General features: G+C 42.3%; 1 protein-coding gene across 2 annotated transcripts in view; it reads left to right on the top strand.

The window, feature by feature from the left end:
- The window catches only part of DNAH11 (dynein axonemal heavy chain 11), a 315,578-nt gene that overhangs the window by 151,497 nt on the left and 143,645 nt on the right, over positions 1-20,436 (top strand). For both annotated transcript variants that reach the window (XM_027872105.1, XM_027872104.1), the window contains exons 40-43: positions 653-785; positions 3,727-3,854; positions 6,470-6,618; positions 10,773-10,923. In XM_027872105.1, coding sequence (XP_027727906.1) covers positions 653-785; positions 3,727-3,854; positions 6,470-6,618; positions 10,773-10,923 — 561 coding nt within the window. The remainder of the gene's footprint in view (positions 1-652; positions 786-3,726; positions 3,855-6,469; positions 6,619-10,772; positions 10,924-20,436) is intronic.

Genomic DNA, 20,436 nt, shown 5'->3' with positions numbered 1-20,436 from the left:
CATGAGTTCAACTCAGGCATCAGACATTTGCTAGCTGTGTGACACTGGGCAAGTCAGCTACCCCTGTTTGCCTCAGTTTCCTCATCTGTAAAAGGAACTGGAGAAGGAAATGGCAGACCACTCCAGTATCTTTGCAAAGAAAGCAACAAATGGGGTCATGGAGAGTCAGACACAACTGAAAAATGACTGAACAACAACAAAAACAACAATTGTTAAATTGCCTTGGGTGAAGCAAAATAGCAGAGCCAAGAGAATAATCTACACAATAACTAATCGTGTAAAAACAGTTAACGCTAGAAGGGGGTTGAACTTGAGTTAAATGCAATGACCTACCTGTCATGGAGAACAGAGAGTAAAACTAGAGAGGTGGGTGGCTACGGGTCCAGAATGTTGCATTTGTTGAGAGGCAGTCTGGTATAGTGGGTGGACCACTGGACTTGGAATCAGGAAGACGAGTTTGAATACCATCTTGTAGATGAAAATTTTGAGTCTCCTCACCTGTAAAATAAAGGGAGTGCTCTCACTTCTGAATCGGTTATCCTATGATTCTACTTTCTGAGACTCAAACTTCGAAAAAATGATAAAAGCAACTCCTTTTTGTGAAGATACATGAAAAACAAATTATCTTGAATTTCTTGCCTTTTCTCTCTAGATTTTGAGGACTCTGAATCGAACCTATGTTAACATGAAACAGAAACCCATTTGGAATGACTTAAATCCCAAGGCTGTGACAACGGACGAGCTCTTTGGCTTCATCCATCATGCCACTCGAGAATGGAAAGATGGCAAGTCCCGGGTCCTTTCTCGTATTCCAGTCCCTTCCCTCTCTCATCCATCCTCTGCACTGGGGACATCTCACTTTCATTTTTTTGAGCGCAGAGTTCCCCAAAGCTGGAATGTACTCCCTCCTTATCTTTATGATTGAGCATCCTGAGCTTATTCCAAGGTTTAGTAGAGGTGCCATCTCCCATGGTAAGCCTTCCCTGATTCCACCTCCCACCCCTACAGTTATTAGGGGTGTGTCCCCCATCAAATTGTCATGTATATGCTGGCTTATTTACATGGTGTATCCTACCTACATGATGTAAGCTTCTTGAAGACAGGAAGGATTTTTCCTTTTGGACTTTGAATATCCCATGCCCATGCACATAGGAGGTACTTCATAGGGGCCCATTGGATTGAATTCAAGCGAGGATAAAATTAATTTGGTGCATTTCATTGATTTCCTTGGGATTTTACAGGCATCATACTATACTTTCCCAGAGACCAGCAGATAAATCTGAGCTCTAAGGAAATGGAGAGAACCTACTGAAATTCCTTCTTTGGTGGTCTCCATCTTCCCTCCCATTTGCGATTATCTCAAACCTTACCTCTTCCTGATCACAAAGTATGACAAGGAAGATTAACAGAACTCCCAATAGACCCAAACTTTTCTCTCCAAAAGATTGTTCTTCTTCAGAGTTGTCCCTTTGGGACCAACACTCTTGTTCTAGTAATATTGCTGTGCTCAAAACTCTTCTCTGAGAATTACATACAGTTAACATAAAGTCATGTCACAAAGTCACAAACTCCTGGGATTTAAGAATTTTATAAGAGGATGATTTATAGACCCAGAGAAATTTTCCCATGGTCACACAGGATTTTGGGGTTCAGCTGATTCTTCCATGTACCAGCCAATCACTTTTAAGCAGTGATCAGGCTACTTGTCTGGACCCAACTAAATGAACACATCATTTTGAGAGGAGTGGAGCAGGATGGGAGGAAAGAAATCAAGATTGATTGAGTAAAGACGAGAAAACACTACAACTTGGAGGAAAATTTCCAGATCAAGGTGATTGGAACTGGCGACCTCTCTAATCCAATGGAATGAATGAGTGAATAAATGAATGAAAAAAGCATTTACAAAGTGCTTACTATGTGTCGAGAATATGGAGATAATAAATATAAAAGCAGGGGAAGCTAGGTTGTATAGTGGATAGACCTCTGGCCTTGGAGTCAGGAGGACCTGAATTCAAATCCAGCTTCAGACACTTACAAGCTGCGTGAGCCTGGGCAAGTCTCTTAACCCCGACTGCCTTACCAAAAACAAAAAAAAAACAATAAATATAAAAGCAAAGACAAGCCGTGCCCTCAAGGAGTTTATATCCAAATGGGGCTGAAAATTCACATAGGGTAGTGATGATGAGGGAAGTTTATGGAATGGTGAGTTAGGTCATAGAGGAGTAGATTGACACACACCATCCAGGAACAATGTTGCCTTCAACTCCATCTCCACCAATTGCTTTATTTACCTCTCCAAGGGGAACCTCTGAGCTGTCTCTCTACTGAGCTGAAACCTCCTTCTGTCTTCTGGTTTTGATGATAGTGAAAATGCCAAGACTGATAATTTAGTCCCTCTAGTAGAAGGTCTACTCATTGGTCATTGGACAAAGATCTCACTGTAAAGTATCAACAACTAGGTTAAAGTTTAAAGATGGTCTAAAAACTTTGTGCTTCGCAGCCACTCCCTTTTCTGCCACAGAGAGAAAAAAAGGGGCCACCCAGGACAGAGAGCCATTTTGTATTTTTCACTGTTTCATGGTCTGCTATGGCCAAAGAATTAACTACCCAGTGGCCAGCCTAATGGGAATGAGTCTCTCTGTGTAATTAGCTGACCTGGTCCTGGAGAAACATACCCAGGTGCTGGGACAGTCTTCCAAGCCCTTCCAGCAGGATAGGACCAGCCGCTCTGCTGGCATGACCTTCAAGGACCCAGAGCTGCCACTATATTGAAATATCAGAGTAGGGCTTTGGGTCACAAAATAGTAAAGAAGTATTTCCCTCTTTTCCTCTCTGTCCTCTTTTTCTTTAAAACAATCAGGTTTGAAATACATACTCTCTTTTTAATATAAATGTATTTATCCTACATAAATATATTTACATAAATGTAAAAATATGACAGAATACCTCACAGTTTGTCAATACCCCTGACCAAACTTAGCTGAACAAAACTTTGTCAGTGAACTGTTTCCCTTAATGAGGATATGGAAGAAATAATCTAGATACATATAATTTATTTATAAAAATCTTTTATAGTAAAAATGCCACATTTGAATTTTTTGAAATACATTTTTATTGATTTCCTGTTTTTATACCACCTATGTTTCCTAATCTGTACCTACCCCAAGAGCTAGCTCTTATAAAAATGGGGGGAAACGGATCAGCAAAACTAACTAGCATATCAGAAAAGTCAGTCAATAAGCAAGCATTTATTAAGCACTTACTGAGTGCTGAGTACCACTAAGCACTGAGGATAAAGACAGTCCCTCAAGGTGCTCACAGTCTACTATGGAAGACAGCCAGCAAACTACTACCTACAAACAAGATTAATACACAATAACTTGGAGGTAATCTTCGAAGGCTCCTGGACTAAGGAAAACCAGGACAGACCTCTGCAGAATGCAGGATTTTAGCCAGTACAAGGAGGAAGACAGAGAAGCCAGGAGGGGGGAGATGAGGAAGGAGAGGGAGAGTGACCCAGGGATGGGGGAAAATCAGTGAAGATTACTGGAAAGAAAAGGGTTGACATTATATGCAGTGTTCCATATCCCTAGACCCCCACTCCTCCAAAGAAGCCAGGAGAAGCTGTTCTTTAGGGTCAAGCTTGATGGTTATCATTTTGTATCATTTCATTGCCACAGATGAATTTAGAAATCTGCCAGAATTTTAACCATTCTTTGTTGGTAGGGCTTTTTTCATCACTGCTGAGAGAGCAAGCCAATCTTCTGCATGATGGGCCCAAATGGATAGTTCTGGATGGAGACATCGATCCAATGTGGATTGAGTCACTCAATACAGTGATGGACGATAACAAGGTGAGCTGCTCTTCTTGGTTGATTTTTGCTTTTGTTTGAGTCTCCTCTCTGTTCAAGAAACACTTTTCCTTTACTAAGCTCAGTTTCACTTCATTGTTTTTGACCTTGGGTTCTTGCTGGGGCGCCATTATGACTCAAGGTACTTTGGGATTGCTTCCCCTTAATCTGTGTTCATGCCCATTTCGTACACCTTTCAGCACCCATGTGATGCTTATTAATATGAATGCAAGTTAGAAACCTGTCTCTCTCTTTTTAAGAAGGTTCACTGATGCTTTTTGCTCTTTCACACTGGCGATGCCCCAATACAGCACCCTTCTTTCCAGCCCCCAACACACATGCTCTCCCTCATAACAAAGAAAACAGTCCAGAAAGACTGCGGTTGCCCCAAGACAGCAGCATGACATTAGAAAACCAGAACTAGAGCAAGGCATTTTGGTCCTTGTTCCAGGGTGGGTCTTTGAAGGAACGGACAGCACCTACCTAGTGGCATTTCCTTCTGAGCCTACCCTGTCCCTGATGGTGGTTCAATCCACCTGCATCTTTCCTCCACTGCCCACCCCCCTCCTGGCCCTAGCCCGCTGCTTCCTCTGTTTCCCTGTTCAACCCCATCCCCAACAGCATGGCACAAGTTCCCACTGGCAGCCACAATCGGATAGAACTCTCTAGACGTTCCAGAGTGCTCTGCCTTCCCCCAGCTGAGCCTCCTCCCCACCCTTACACCTAATCAGCATCAACAGGTGAACATTGCTTGAGCTCCACCTCTGGGCTTTAGGTCTCATGTGGAAAATGTATAACTGTTTTTTCATGGAAAGAATGAAGGTTATGGGGACCTTTGTCCCCATAAAAATGGAGGAACCCAGCTATTAACTGGTTTATATTACTATACCTCAAATGCCAAAGCTTCTCAAGTCAATAAACATAATCTAATTAGCCGCTAAGTGATACAGTGGATAGAGTATTGAATTCAGATCTTGCCTCAGACATTTAGTAGCTGTGTGACCCCCTCCTCCCCTCCCCCTAGTCAATCCCTCAGCCTCAGTTTCCTTGTCTGTAAAGTGATTATAATCACAGCATCTGCCTCACAGGGCTGTGATGTTCAAATGAGATACATCTATAAAGTACCTTGTAGACCTTGAAGCATGGTGTGAATGCCAACTGGCATCATCTCCGTCATCATCACTGTCCCTGTGGAGGCTCCAAACCGCCATGCTCCTCGACTGCCCTCTCCTGCATCTGATCACTCGACACGTTCTTTGGACTGTCCCTCCCTGCCAAGGGCCTTGCCTACCCGACCCCTCCTCATTCTCTGAGGCTTTCCCAGCCTCCTGCCTGGGCCTCTAGTCTATCCCTCTCTGATCTGTCCTCCCCTCAGCTGCAAAGCCTTCCCCTGAATGGACCCCTACTCTAAAGTCTTCCTTGGCTCCCCATAGTTTATCAAATTAGATTCAATTAGCCTGGTGCCCTCCAAAATCTATTTATGGACTGGTGTACATGGTGTCTTCCCCGAACAGAAGGCAGGGTCCTTGGGGCAGGCACCGGTGCTTTTGTTACCGTGTCCCCAGCACCCAGGCCTAGCACAGAGTAGGCACTTAACAGAGTTGAACTGACCTTGGCAGCGGAGCCAGGATGTGCCTGTCATCGGAGGGCCAGCCTGACTACGTAGAGGGCTGAGGGGTGTGGATGTGGAGAAGGAGGGACTGCCGTCAGCCACCAGACCATGGTTTTCTGGCCTCAGCGGCTCCTAACGCACCCTGGCTAAGGTGGCCAGGGAGCCGCATTAAGGAGCATCTGTAGCAGTGAAAGCAGGCACCTTAGAAGGATTGACTTAGGAGGAGCTACATGGCCTTCATGAAACCAGCATTAATTAAATGCCTCCTGCCTTCTACTGCATTGTGTGAGGTGCTGGGAACATAGAGGCAGAAACAAAAGCATCTCTGCCCTTGAGAAGCGTCCATTGTCGGCTCAGGAAGTGCAAAATACAAAGTCAATCTCTAGTCGTGGACAGAGTGCTGGACCTGAGTCCGAGGATCTGAGTTCAAATCCTGCCTCTGACCCTCACTAGGTGTGACCCTGGGTAAGTCACTTCTTCTCTGGACCTCCATTTCCTCACCTGTAAAATGGAGGAGTTGGTCCAGGTAAAGTAAAAGATTAAGAACTGGGAAAATAATTGACTTTCCAGATGACACTGAATAATGATATCTCCATATGAGGATGTGAATGATTCCTCCTGCATAAGCATATCATGGTAGATAGAGGGCCTTAAGGTCAAGAAGACCTGGGTTCAAATCCTGCCTCTAACACGTACTGACCGTAAAAACCCCAGGTTTGATGCCACCCCTCCACATGGAGGGCTCTTTTCAGACTTTAAGGTACAGACAAGTTGCCAATCTGCATCAGTGAAGGGAGTTTCCCCACTGATGAAATCCCAGGGATTGGTGGATTCTGTTAAAGCCCAGCCTGATGTTGGCCAGGGATGTGGGCCCAGACCCCGCTCCGCTAGGCGTCTGAGCAGGGCCCACTATCTCATGCCGCGGGTTGGACCCTGTCCCGTTTTGTCTCCAGCATCTTCGAATGCCAGCCTGCTCCCTGGATGACTGTGGCCTTTTCCCGTCCAGGTCCTGACGCTGGCCAGTAATGAGCGGGTGGCCCTCAGCCCTCACATGAGGCTACTGTTTGAGATCAGCCACTTACGGACGGCGACACCTGCGACTGTGTCCAGGGCTGGGATTCTGTATGTGAACCCGCAGGACTTGGGCTGGAGTCCGTGAGTATTCCTTCTTCAGGGGTGATGCGGAAAGTCTTCACGGCATATGTACAGAGGCGGAGCCTCGGGGGGCGTTGGCAGGTAGCGTTTGGCCCAGTGTCCTGGCTGTCCACTGTGCTTCAGTGGCCTAGGGACCACGGCGCTGACCAGCCAGGCTTTAATGTCTCTGTAAAGTGATTGACCTCCATTATCTCAGTTCCTGGCACACAGTAGGTGCTCACTTAATGTTTATTGACTGACTGGTCTAGAGACCTTGCTAACTAAGAAGTCTAGGCCATAAGTAAGAGTTGCACCAAGGTCTTCAAACTCTAAGTCAGGGCTCTACCCATCGTGGCCTGAGCTCAACTCTAGTGATGGAGAAGGAGGTGGTCAGCCAGCCAGGAAGCATTTATTGAGCACCTACTGTGTGCTAGGCACTGTGCTAAATGAAGAAAGGCAAAAAACAGCCCCCGGCCTCAAGGTGCTCGCCGCCCGCTAAGGGAGCCAACACAGAGACGAACCTGGAGAACCGGGCCGTGCAGACAAAAGGGAGGTAATCAGAGCGGGGAGAGCTCGGGAAAGGCTTCCTGTGCCAGACAGAATTTGAGGGAAGCCGTGGCAGTCAGGAGGCAGAGGTGAGGACGGAGGGCATCCCAGGCTGGCAAGGTGGGGAGATGGGGTGAATTGTGTGAGGAAGAGCCAGGAGACCAGTGTCACTGTATTGGAGGCCGCTAGGGGGCACCACAGGTCTGGAGTCAGGAAGACCTGAGTTCAAATCCGGCCTCAAACACTTCCTAGCTGTGTGACCCTGGACAAGTCCCTTAACCCTGTTTGCCTCAGTTTCCTCATCTGTAAAAGGAGCTGGAGAAGGGAATGGCAGACCACTCTAGTATCTCTGCCAAGAAAACCCCAAATGGGGTCACGAAGAGTCAGACATGACTGAAATGACTGAACGAGAAACAGGAGAGTGTAAGGTGTCAGAAGTCTGTCGGGGTGGGAGGGGGCTGGCTGTGAAGGGCTTTGAATGCCACAAGCAGGTGACTACGGGACGTCCTTTGAGACCTGCCTCCGGCCAGGCAGGAGCAGGAGGATGCCGGCCTGGAGAATCCGGGAAGCCAAACAGGTGGAGGCAGCACGGTGCGTGCATTGGAGAAGGTGAAGGCAGGTGGCAGGTTATCTGGGTGAAAGCCTTGTGAGGTCGCCTGGGGATACGTGTACGAGTGGAAGGGCAGGAAGAGAGCCAGCCTCCCAGCCAGGAACTCTCAAGTTACCCCTCTGCCTCTGACCCGTACTGCTGTGTGACCCTGTGCCAGTGGCTTAAACTCCATCTCAGTTTCCCAATCTGTAAAATGAGGCAGTTGGCTTCTAAGGCCCCTCCCAGCTCTAAATCTATGCTCCTATGATCCTATCAGTGTTAGAGAAAGGAGGTGGGGGGAGATTAGTTGGCACCAAGATACCAAAGAAAAAGTGCAAAGGGAAAGTGGTGGCAATGTGGCATCAGATGTTGGCAAAATGACCATTAGCAACAAGTGGGGCCTACCAGATGATGTCTGAGAGCAGAGACGAGCAGGGTGCCCTTGGAATCTTAGGCTTCCCTGGAGCCTGCAGGTGGATAAGGCTGGAGAACTCCTTCCCAGTGTCACGCCATGGTAGCTTTCTTCCTTTTAATTTTCCTTTGGAAAACGTTGGGACTTCGTCTTGTCCCTGCCAAACTTTACATCCCCGCCGCCTCCGCTGGCCCCATCACCCTTCCTCTTCTGTCTCTTCCAGCTGGGGGCAGGGGTTCTCTGTCTTCTCCCTTAGAAGACACAAATTGGCAGTAGCCACCCTGCTCTTTGGTTCACGATTCCTCCTGATTTCTTCTTCTGTATGTGGATCATTGTGATTGGCAGAAAATTTGCCTCCTGAGGTGATGGGGAAGCTTGAGATGCAAAGGACCCTGCAAGATCAGGGGGCTGGACACAAGGCAGCATCCCCTGGGATTATAGACCAGCTCAGCTGGCTGTGTTCCTCTGCAGCAGAGTGAGCCAGACCTGCCAGCTTTGGTGATGGCTACGATGCAGCCCGGGACTCCCAGAGTAAACATGTGGGGTCCTTTTGTCTGAGGGAAGAGAAGCACAAGGATTTCGATGGGGCCTTTTTGTAAATGCCTCAAACCAGAGCCAGAGGAATGCTCAGATGTGGGCACAGCCTTGTCGTGGCAAGAGGGAGGTCCTCGGTGATCCTGGCAGGCCTCCCTGCAGCTGGATGGGCCCGGCACTGGTGCCCTGCACTCCAGAACAGGTGTGCCTTCACAAGGACAGACTAGAGCCCCATCATAACTGGCCTCTTTTCAGGAAGGAAGGAAGAAGGTGGGTGATATCTCTACATGAGGATGTGTGAATGATTCCTCCTGAAGCACGTTCTATGGACTGACTGCACACGTTTCTGCCCCACAGCCGAGCCAAGATAGAAGATGGCTGCATCTGCCTGCTCATGTAACCCTGGTCCTCACCTGAAGGCTCTTTTCCCTAGAAGACTTACCTTTCCTGATTAAGCTTTTTTTTTGTTTTTTGCTTTTAATTTAACCCATTCTGCCCATCATTTTAAAGTGAAACAAAATTCAGCAGGCATTTATTAAATTCCTACTATGTGCCAGGTCTGCCTACTAAGTGCCAGGCCTGTGGTAGACCCAAGTGATATAAAGAGAGAAATGAAGCAGGCCCTGCCCTCAGGCTTTCATTCTACTAAGTTGAAATAGCACGCGCGCACACACACACACACACACACACACACATACATACATATAAATATGTCTCCCCTGGTCGAACAGAAGGTCCTAGTGTTTCACTCTTCGTAGATCAGTACCTGACCCATACAAAGTGCCTAATAAATGCTTGTTGATTGATGGATTGAAGCGTCTACAAAATATAAATGGGGGGAAGGGAACTCACAGCTGGGAAAATCAGGGAAAGGCTTTATGTAGGTTGGCACTTCAGCTGCACCTTAAAGAGGATGAGGGATTCTGAAAGACAAATTTGAGGAAGGAGGGCATTCCAAGCAGGGGGCACATCCTGGACAAAGGCTCGTGGGCAGGAAATAGAATGTTCTGTATGGAGAATGATGAGCAGGCAACTTTGTCTCTATGCCCTTTGGTGAGCATGCTCTGGGTTGTATACCCCGAAAAACATTGGTAATCAGAGGGTCATTGCAAGGAGTTACACTGGTACACTTATTAATGAACCTCATTTCAGATCTCAAAATGATTGGGGTCAGAACACTCCAAGAACAATCTGGAATTATTTCTATAAACTTGGCACATGTCACAGAAAAGAGTTTGAACATTTTGGGAAATGAAAGGGAAGGTTTTGCCATAGATAAGGTGTTGTATGTGAAGTCAGAGGATTTCAATGTGAATTCTGCCCTTTGAAGGGATTTAGTTTGGAAAATAGACCTTCTTTGTTTGGCCCTGGAGGGCAGTACTAGGAGCAAGGGACATAGAAACAGAGTCGAGCTTGGGGTCAGAGTACAAGGGGCTTCTCAGGAGCTGGTGAGAGGCCTTTTAGCAGAGACAAAGTGAGAACTTGTTGGGGATACAGTACCGGGAGAGGGTATTCATGTAAGAACTGGACTGAGTATTATCTGAGGTCCCACCCAACACTGAGATTTGGGAGTTATCACAAAATGGAACCCCCTTCCCTTCTATTCAGAGGTGGGAGACTAGGGATGACGAGCCCTGAATACCCTGTCAAACACGATGAATAACTTCATCAGCTTGACTGAACTGCTTTTTTTCTCATCTCTTTTCACTCTGTCTTGTAAAATATGACTCTGATGCTGATTATTTATCTCAGTATCTTTCTATGTATGTATGTATGTGTATATATGTGTATATTTAAAAATGTGTAAATATGGGAGAGAAGATAGAAGAGAGGGAAGGAAGGAGGGAGACAGAGAGAGGGAAGGAAAGAGAGAAGAGAGAGGGAGAGGGACAGAGGAAGAGAGGGAAAGAGAGAGAGTCAGACAGAGAATGCAAATGCTCCAAGTTGGGGGAAAAGTTTACAAATTGAGAAGAGGGACATGACATGATCACTAGCATGTTTCTGAAATGTTTGTACCAAGCTGTGTCTGCTTTGCAAAACTCGACTTCACGGACCCAGGATCCAGTCATATCCTCCACCTCTTCTCTCCTCCAGGTATGTGGCTAGCTGGATTGATAAGAGAAGCCATCAGTCGGAAAAGGCCAATCTGACGATCTTCTTTGATAAATATGTTCCCCCATGCTTGGATAAACTGAGGACAAGTTTTAAAACCATCACTTTGATTCCAGAGAACAGCCTGGTTCAGGTTGGTGTCTTACCTTGGTAATGTTGAAAAACAGCCCTCCCTCCAGTCCAGGCTACCTGCCTCTTTCTCTCCTTCTCCACTATCAGCTTTCCCTGCCTTTGCCTGGGTTGGTCCAGCCTCTTACTCTGGGAGAGAATGCCCTCTTTCTAAACTGCTGTCTTTCCAATTCAGCTGAAGAAAGTTTGTAGAAAATATTTGAAAATTGCTTTTCTAAGAAAAGGATGACTAATAATAATTGACTTTTACATTATGTTTAATGTATGTTACCTCTTCAAATAATACGGCATCCTTGTGAGACAGGGGCTGCAGCAGATAGGCAGACAGAGCATTCATTAAGTATTTACTACGTGCTAAGGTCTGGGGTTACAAATACAAGTAAAAAGAGACACCCCCCAACCTCAAGGACCTTCCATTCTAAGGGGGAAAGGCAATACTTATGAGGGTGCTTGTGTACAAGCTGAGGGGGTATGCCCAGGGGCAGGGGGTAAAGGTCTAGAGAATCAGAAGCAGAGAGGGCGGAGGTTTCAAGAGACAACTCACGTTAGAGGAAGGAGCCACAGGGGGAGAAGGCTGCTGGGACCGAGGCGTCAGAGTTCAGAGAGTTAGGAGCAGAATCCGTTGTTAGATTTTATTATCTTCGTTTTACAAAGGAGGAAAATGAGGCTGAGAGATCTTAAGTGACTTGCCCAGAGTCGCTCACGGAGCTGGTAAAGTGCCTCTGGATAGAATTCGAACCCAGGTTTTTCTGACTCTGAGTGCAGCATTTTCTCTGCTCCACTCTGCTGTATGGCCTTTCCAATCCGTGGTCCTCTATCTGACCCCAGCCATAGCTGTTGGCCCTTCGCATTAGAATCAGAATCTCAGAGTTAAAAGAAACCATAAAGATGATCTAGGCCAGGGGTGGGGAACCTGCGGCCCTCTAGGTCCTCAAGTGCAGCTCTTTGACCAAGTGCAAACTTCACAGAACAAATCCCCTTCATAAAAGGATTTGTTCTGCAAAACTTGGACTCAGCCAAAGGGCTCCACTCGAGGACCCAGAGCGCCATGTGTGGCCTCGAGGCCACAGGTTCCCCAGCCCTGCTCTAGGCCAATGCCAAGGCTCCTGATTCTCTAGACCTTTACCGCCTGCTCCTGGGCATACCGCCTGCCCCTGGGCATACCCCCTCAGCTTTTACACAAGCTCCCTCATAAGTATTGCCTTTGCCCCTTAGAATGGAAGATCCTTGAGGTTGGGGGGGTGTCTCTTTTTACTTGTATTTGTAACCCCAGACCTTAGCACGTAGTAAATACTTAATGAATGCTCTGTCTGCCTATCTGTCTGCAACCCATGTCTCACAAGGATGCCGTATTATTTAAAGAGGTAACATACATTAAACATAACGTAAAAGTCAATTATTATTAGTCATCCTTTTCTTAGAAAAGCAATTTTCTAACCCTAATCCTAGTCACTGTATAGCTTAGGAAAGGGAGGCTCAGGAAATGAGGGAGTTTACCGAAGACCACACAGCTAGTTATTGTGCCAAGCTGCCTCTGACTGGTGGTGCCCTGCAAGCAAGGTGATGTTGGGGAGAGGGTACTAAACACAGAGGTGAAGGATCTGGGTTCAAATCCTAACCAGTGCTTATTACTCAAGTGATCCTAAACAAGATCCTCTCCTGCCTGGGAGCTTCAGCTACCCGAAGGAAAGAGGCGGTCAGACTGGATGACTTCTAAGGTCATTTCCAGTTCTAGGTCTGTAAAAGACAAAAAAGTCAAAACCCCACTTTGGGCTACAGATATCCCCTGGTATGTGTGTTAGCTGGGAGTATTCGCATTGCAGTAAGGATAAATGTGCAAGTTGACAAGCATTTGTTAAACATTCACTATGTGTCAGGCACTGTGCTAAATGCTGGGGATACAAAGAAAGGCAAAAGTATGGCACCTGCCTTCACGTTCACGTTCTAATGGGGAGCAACATGGATAAAATGCACATGCCAGATACATACAGTGTAACTAGATCTCAGAAGGAAGGCACTAGTAGTGGGAGGAGAGAGAGGAGGAGGGGGGAAAGAGTATAAATGTTTGAAGCTAAAGTAAAGAAGCTCAAATAGTAAAATTTCAGCCATCATATGGTGAGTAGAGGAAAAGTATCATTTTTGCTTTGGAAATCACAGAATTTAGTCAAAATGACATGAGTCCAGTGTTACTGTGAGATTGACTGAATTACAATGAAGTTAAATTGAAAATTGTTTCATATAAGTCACCCCCAAAAAAAAACCTAACCCACAATTCAGAGGTTTAGGCTACTTCACACACCAATTAAATCAACAGCAGTCTTCAGCAATTATTATTCAAAGTATAATTTAGTGTTGAATGCAGGTCTGAATTTATTCATAATGCATTAATTATGGGACTGATCTAATTAGTCTTCCTCTGGTTTCATACTTGTTAAAAGCAGGATGACATTTTTTTCTCAGGTTGACTTGGTATCTTGTGTGATTCTTTCTGGTGTTAACTTTTTCATTCAAGAGTAGTGTGAAAGTAGGTCAGCGGGAAGGAAGATGATTCTGTCTTGATTATTCCTCTGTATTTAGAAGCAAGTCAGTGCCCTTGGAGCTCCTAGGAGTTTCACTGAGCTTCCACCATTCCCCCACTTCAGAGTCTGGTGCCTTCCCTGAGGGCAGTTGTAAAGAAATTAAATGAGTTAATAAATGTAAAGACCTTTGCAAACTTTAAAGCACTATAGAAATTATTATTATTTTTTAAAAAAGAGTTTGTAGAAAAGAGAATGGCTTTAATAAAACACATGGCTTTCTTCTCACTTCCCTCCCAGTCTTGTTTTCTAAGCATATAATTTATTATAATAATGTTAATAACAATACTTAATACGTGTAAACAAAGATCACAACATATACTCCTCCTAATAGCTCTGTGAGGCAGGTACTGCAGATATTATTCAAAATATTTCAAAGATGGAGAAGCCAAGGCTCAGAGTTCAGTGGCTTGCTCAAGGTCATATAACTAATAAGTTGGAGCATTGGACTTTTAACCCAAGGTTTTACCAACCACAAGTCTCACACTCTTTCTGGTCTGTCACGTCCATTTTCCCTAATGATGGGGTTGGGTTAGATCAGTGGTGTCAAACTCAAACATGGTTGTATTTAAGGACCCCTGCTGGCTCATGTTGACTTAGAAAACCACATACTACACTTCTAGGAGCAGAGCAAAGATGACAGAGTAGAGCACTCAGTCGCTCTTAAAACATTTCAAATAATGCCTCAAATTGAATTCTGGAGTAGCAGAACCAATAAAAGGTCAGACAGGCCCCAGACAACTTAAGAGTTGAGGAAGAGAGATCTGTGACATGGGGGCGGAGGCTAAAACAATAGTGGTAGGGCTAGGTGGTGGTGATGGAAATAGAAGCAGTTTCGGGAACTCTCATGCCAGAGACAAAAAGGGGACCTGGCCGTTGGTATGAAAGATTACAGGAGACTCCATGCTAAATGCCGTTTGACATATCTACTGTCTATCCCTTCTGGGTCACAGTTCAGGTGTCCCAGTCAAGAGGAAGTGGAAGCCCTGAGAGGAAGTATTGCTTTGGGTCACAAGTGATCAGTACTGGAGCAGTACTGATTGCAATTCCAAGGGATCAGAGGTCCTTCCTGGGTAAGGACCAGAGTGTAGGCCAGGAGAGCAGTAATCACACCTCATCCTATATCATACCACCTTGGAACCACCAAAAACTTCCAAACCCCTAGAAGTAGCTCTGGAATCAACAATGCAGAAAAGCCTGAAGTTTGAGACAGTGCCTCTCCCTACCCACACTGGAAACAGAGCCCAACTTGAACATAAAGTTCCAAATCAAGAAATACTGTGAGGAGAAAAAAGAGCAAAGAACAACTACAAAAGAAGCTGACAATAAAAACAACTGTGGTGACGGGGAAGAACAAGGCAAACTTAGAAGAAGACAATGAAGTGAAAACAACTACAAAAAAAAAAACTGCAAAGAAAAGGTGTGTGTCAAACACAAGCCCAACAAGAATTCCCGAAAGAGCTAGAAATTGATTTTCAAAATCAAATAAGAATGGTAGAGGAAAACTTCAGTAAAGAAATGAAAGCAAAGGAAGGAAATTATAAAAAACAACAACTTAGTAAGAGAGGCACAAAAAAGTACCGAAGAAAATAACTCCTTAAAAAGCAGAATTGGTCAAATGGGAAAATGATACAAAAGCTCACTGAAAAAAATAATTCCTTAAAAATTAGAATTGGGCAACTGGAAACTAATGACTCCATGAGACATCAAGAAACAATAAAACGAAGTCAAAAGAATGAAAGAATAGGAAAAAAAATGTGAACTATCTCATTGGAAAAACAATTGACTTGGAGAACAGATTAAGGAGATATATTTTAAGAATTATTAGAATACCTAAAAGCCATAGTTAAAGAAAGAGCCTAGACATCACATTTCAAGAAATGAAAAGGAAAATTCTCCCAATATCCTAGAAGCAGTAAGTAAAATAGAAAATTTAGGAATCACTGATCACCACCTAAAAGAGATCCCAAAATGAAAACTCCAGGGAATATTATGGCCAAATTCCAGAGCTCCCAGGTCAAAGAGAAAGTACTTCAAGCAGTCAGGAAGGAGTCACTTAAATATAATGGAGTCAGGATCAGGGCACTTGGAATATGATGCACTGCAAGACAGAAGAGCTGGGATTTAGAACCAGGGAAAACCTATGCAGCAAAATAGAGTATAAACCTTCAAGGCAAAAATGGAAATTTAATGAAACAGAAGAATTTCAAGCATTCCTGATTTAAAAAAAAAAAAACCCACAGCTGAATAGAAAATTTATCTTTCAAATGCAAGACTCAAGGAAGCATAAAAAAGTAAGCATGAGAGAGAAATCATACAACTAAACTGTTTACCTTTCTATATGGAAAGATGATACATGTAACTTGTGAGAACTTTGTCATTATTAGGGCATTTAGAAGGATTCTGCATAGAAAGAAGGGAGGTGAGCAAATTGATTATGTCGGAATGATGTAAAAAACGGATAGATGAGAAAGAGGGCTGCCCTAAAAGAAAGGGAAAGGGAAAGGAAGAAACAGAAAAAGTATCTTACATAAAAGAAGTAGACAAGGAAGAGATTTTACAGCAGAGAGGGAAATGGTGGGAGAGCAAGAAATATTTGAACCTCACATCTAGATTGGTTCAAAGAGGGAAAATATATATACATAATCAAATGGTAATAGGAATCTATCTTACCCAACAGGGAAGTGGGAGGTGAAGGGGGATAAAAGAAAGGAAGAGATTATAAAAGGAAAGGGAGATAAAATCAAAATAGGCTTAAGAGGAGAGACCAGATAAGAAGTGAGAAAGATAAACAGAAGAAAATAGGAGGAAGGGAAACATACAGGTAGTCATCATAACTGTGAATGGGATGAATAGCAGACTAGGTTAGAAACAAGCCAACAATATGTTGTTTATGAGAAACACACTAGAAGCAGGGAGACACACAGAGTTAAAAGCAGGGACAGGAGAATTTATTACACTTCAGCTGAAGAGAAAACAAAGCACAAGTGTAGCAATCATGATCTCAGACAAAGTAAAAGCAAAAACAGACCAAATTGAAAGAGATAAGCTGGGAAAGTACATCTTGCTAAAATATATCATAGATAATGAAGTAATATCAGTACCAAACATATCAGCACCAAACATAATAGCATCCAAATTCCTAAAGGAAAAGTTAAATTAATTACAGGAGGAAATAAACAATAGAACTATACTTGTGAGGGAACTCAACTTTCTCCTCTCAGAGCTAGATAAGTCTAAGCACAAAACAAATAAGAAAGAAGTCAAGGAGATGAATTAAATCTTAGAAAAATTAGATATGATAGACCTTTGCAGGAATCTGAATGGGAGTGAAAAGGAGTATACCTTTTTTTTTTTTTGCAGCTGTACATGGTACCATCACAAGAATTGACCATGTATTAGGGCATAAAATCCTCACAACCAAATGCAGAAAAATTAAATGCACCCTTTTCAGACCATAATGCAATAAAAGTTACATTCAGTAAAGGGCCATGGGAGCACAGATTAAAAACCAATTGGAAACTAAATAATCCTAAAGAATGAGTGGTTCAAAGAACAATTCAAAGAAACAATCACTTTGTTAAAGGGACAATGAGACAACATTCAAAAATTTTGGATTGCAACCAAAGCAGTACATAGGGGAAAGTTTCTATCTCTAAACAAGTATATTAATAATGGAGACTAAGCAGTTCAATGAATTGGGCATGCAATTTTTTAAAAAGTAGAACATGCTTTAAATTCCCAATTAAAAATGGAAATCCTAAAAATAAAAGGGGAAATTAATAAATTTGAAAGTACATAAACCATTGAACTAATAAAACTAGGAGCTGGTTTTATGGGGGGGAAACAATTAAAAAGATAAACCAGTGGTTAATTTGATTTTTTAAAAAGAAGAAAACCAAATTGCCAGTATCAAAAAATTAAAAGGGTGACATCTTTGCCAATGAAGATGAAATTAAAGCAATTATTAGGAGTTATTTTGCCTAATTACATGCCAGTGAAACTGACAATCTAAGTGAAATGGATGAGTATTTATAAAATTATAAACTGCCTGGATTGCCAGAAGAAGAAAATACTTAACCTTATTTTAGAAAAAGAAATTGAACAAATCACAAATGAGCTCTATAAGGGAAAAAAATCCCCTGGACCAGATAGATTTACAAACAAATACTACCAAACATTTAAGGAACAATTAATCTCAATATTTATATAAACTATTTGAAAAAAATAGATAAAGGAATTCTACCAAATTCCTTTTTATGACACAAATATGGTTTTGATACCTAAACAAGAGAAAGCAAAAACAGAGAAAGAAAATTATAGACCAGTTTCCTTAAGTGATGCAAAAATAAGATACTTACAAGGAGATTACAGTAACGTATCACAAAAGTCATACACTATGACCAGAAATGAAGGGCTGGTTCAATATTAGGAAAACTATTAGTATAATTGACCATATCAGTAACAAAACCCACAAAAACCATATGGTTATATCAATGGATGCAGAAAAAACCTTTGACAAAATACAACACCCATTCCTATTAAAAAAAAAAAACACTAGAAAGCATAGAAATCAAGGGAGCCTTTCTTTAAAATGATAGGCAGTATCTCTTTAAAACTAAGAACAAGCATTTTCTATGATAGGGATAAACCTGGAACCTTCCCACTAAGATCATGGGTGAAACAAAGATATCAATTATTTTCAATGTTATTCAATACTGTACTAGAAATACTAGTGATAGCAACAAGACAAGGAAAAGAAATTGAATAAAAATAGGCAACAAAGAAACACAACTATCACTCTTTGCAGATGATATTATAGTATACTTAGAGAACCCTGCATATTTACATCTAATGGTAGCCAACTCTGAGAGGAGGAGGGAAGAAAAAAATTTATGTGATAACTTTATTATGTATTATATATTTAAAGGAATAACAAGTTGTACATAATAGATTTGCAGTTTCAGGTGCACCCATCTTTTTTTATTATACTGTATAATGGAAATGCTTGTTTTATTCCATAAATTTTTAAAAAATGAAAATTTTTTAAAATCCCCCCCCAAAAAAGGGAAATGCCGTATGGCAATATAACTTAGGAATATACCTATGAAGAGCCACCCAGGGATTTTATGAACACAATTACAAAACACTTTACACAAATAAAGACAGATCTAAACAATTGGAGAGCTATTAATTGCTTATGGGTAGGCCAAACCAATATAATAAAAATAACAATTCTTCGTAAATTAACTTACTTGTTCCATGTCATATCAAGCTGCCAAAAAATTTTATAGAACTAGGAAAAGTAATAATAAAGTTCATCTGGAAGAACAAAAGGTCAAGAATATCAAGGGAATCAATGGAAAAGAATAGAAGGCTTAATAGTTCCAGATTTCAGATTATATTACAAAATGGTAATCATCAAAACCATATGGTACTAGCTAAAAAATAGAGTCATGGTTCAGTGAAATAGAGTAAGTACACAATACACATTAGTAAATGGCCAATAGCAATTTAATTCTTTATAAACCCAAAGATCCAAGCTTTTGAACTCCTCATTTGACACAAAAAAAAGGCAGTATGGTAGACAGACACCAACATCTAAAGTTGAAATGGATAAATTATTTATACATAAAGGGTAATATAATAAGGAAATTATGGATAAGTACTAAGGATAAGAGAACAGTTTATGACCAAACAAAACAAATACAGCCAAAATTAAAAGAAAAATGGGAAACTGGGGGGAAAATTTACAGCAAGTTTCAAATATATGGGGAATTGACCCAAATTTATGAAAATAAGAGCTATTCTCCAGTTGATAAATGGTCAAAAGGTATGAACAAACAGTTTTCAGAAGATGAAATCAAAGTTAGCTAGAGTTACATAAAAATACTCTGAATCACTACCGATTAGAAAAATGGAAAGCAAAATGACTCTGACATACCACCTAACAACTATCAGATTGGCTAACATGATAGGAAAGGAAAATGACAAATATTGGAGGGGATGTGGAAAAATTGGGACACTAATGCACTGTCGGTGGAGTTGTAAACTAGTCAAACCATTCTGGAGTAAAATTTGGAACTACACCCAAAGGGGTATAAAACTGTACATAGCCTTTGACCCAGCAATGTACATAGTAACCGTAATCTTTTAAGGATGATCAACTGTGAAAGACTTAACTGCTCTGATCAAGACAATGATCCAAGAAAATTCCAAAGAACCCGTAATGAAAAAGGCTATTCATCTCCACGAGAAAAAACTGATGAAATCTGAATGCAGACTGAAGCTCACCTTTTTTCACTCTCTTCATTTTTCTTGTTTTATTTTTTCTCTGAGTTTTCCTTTACAACATAGCTAATATGGAAATATTTTTGCATGACCACACATATAATTGATATCAAATTGCTTGCCTTCTCAAGGAGGAGGCATATGCCAGAAGGAGAAAGGGAATTTGGAGCTCAGATAAATGATCATTAAACATTTCTACGTATAATTGGGAAACATTTAACAAAATAAATTAAAACATTATATAAAAACCACACGCTAACATTATCTATGTTTTATTGTATTTTTCCTGTTTTGTTAAATATTTCCCAATTACATTTTAATTTGGTTCAGGCCATGGGAGTGTTATAGAGGTGGGTTATGTGAGTGTGACACCTCTAGGCTAAATGACCTCTACGGGACCCCCTAAGATCCCTTCTGGCTCTTAGTTTGTGACCTTAAATTTGTTTTGGAAGTTCTTTTAGGCTCAATGGCCAAATGGTCTGATGGATAGTGTTAGAACTGGAATCGGGAGATAGGTTCAAATGGAGACTCCAATATTTACCAGGTGTGTCACCTTAGGCAAGCCTGTCTCTGGGCCTCATTTTTCTCATCTACAAAACGAGGGATTTGGACTAAACGACATCTAAGCTTATTTCTAACTAGAGACAGGT

This window comes from Vombatus ursinus, unplaced genomic scaffold, assembly GCF_900497805.2.
Source record: "Vombatus ursinus unplaced genomic scaffold, bare-nosed wombat genome assembly UNPS02014799.1, whole genome shotgun sequence".
NCBI classification, from domain to species: domain Eukaryota; kingdom Metazoa; phylum Chordata; class Mammalia; order Diprotodontia; family Vombatidae; genus Vombatus; species Vombatus ursinus.
Note: the sequence above shows the minus strand (reverse complement) of the source record. Positions and strands in the feature narration are given on the sequence as shown.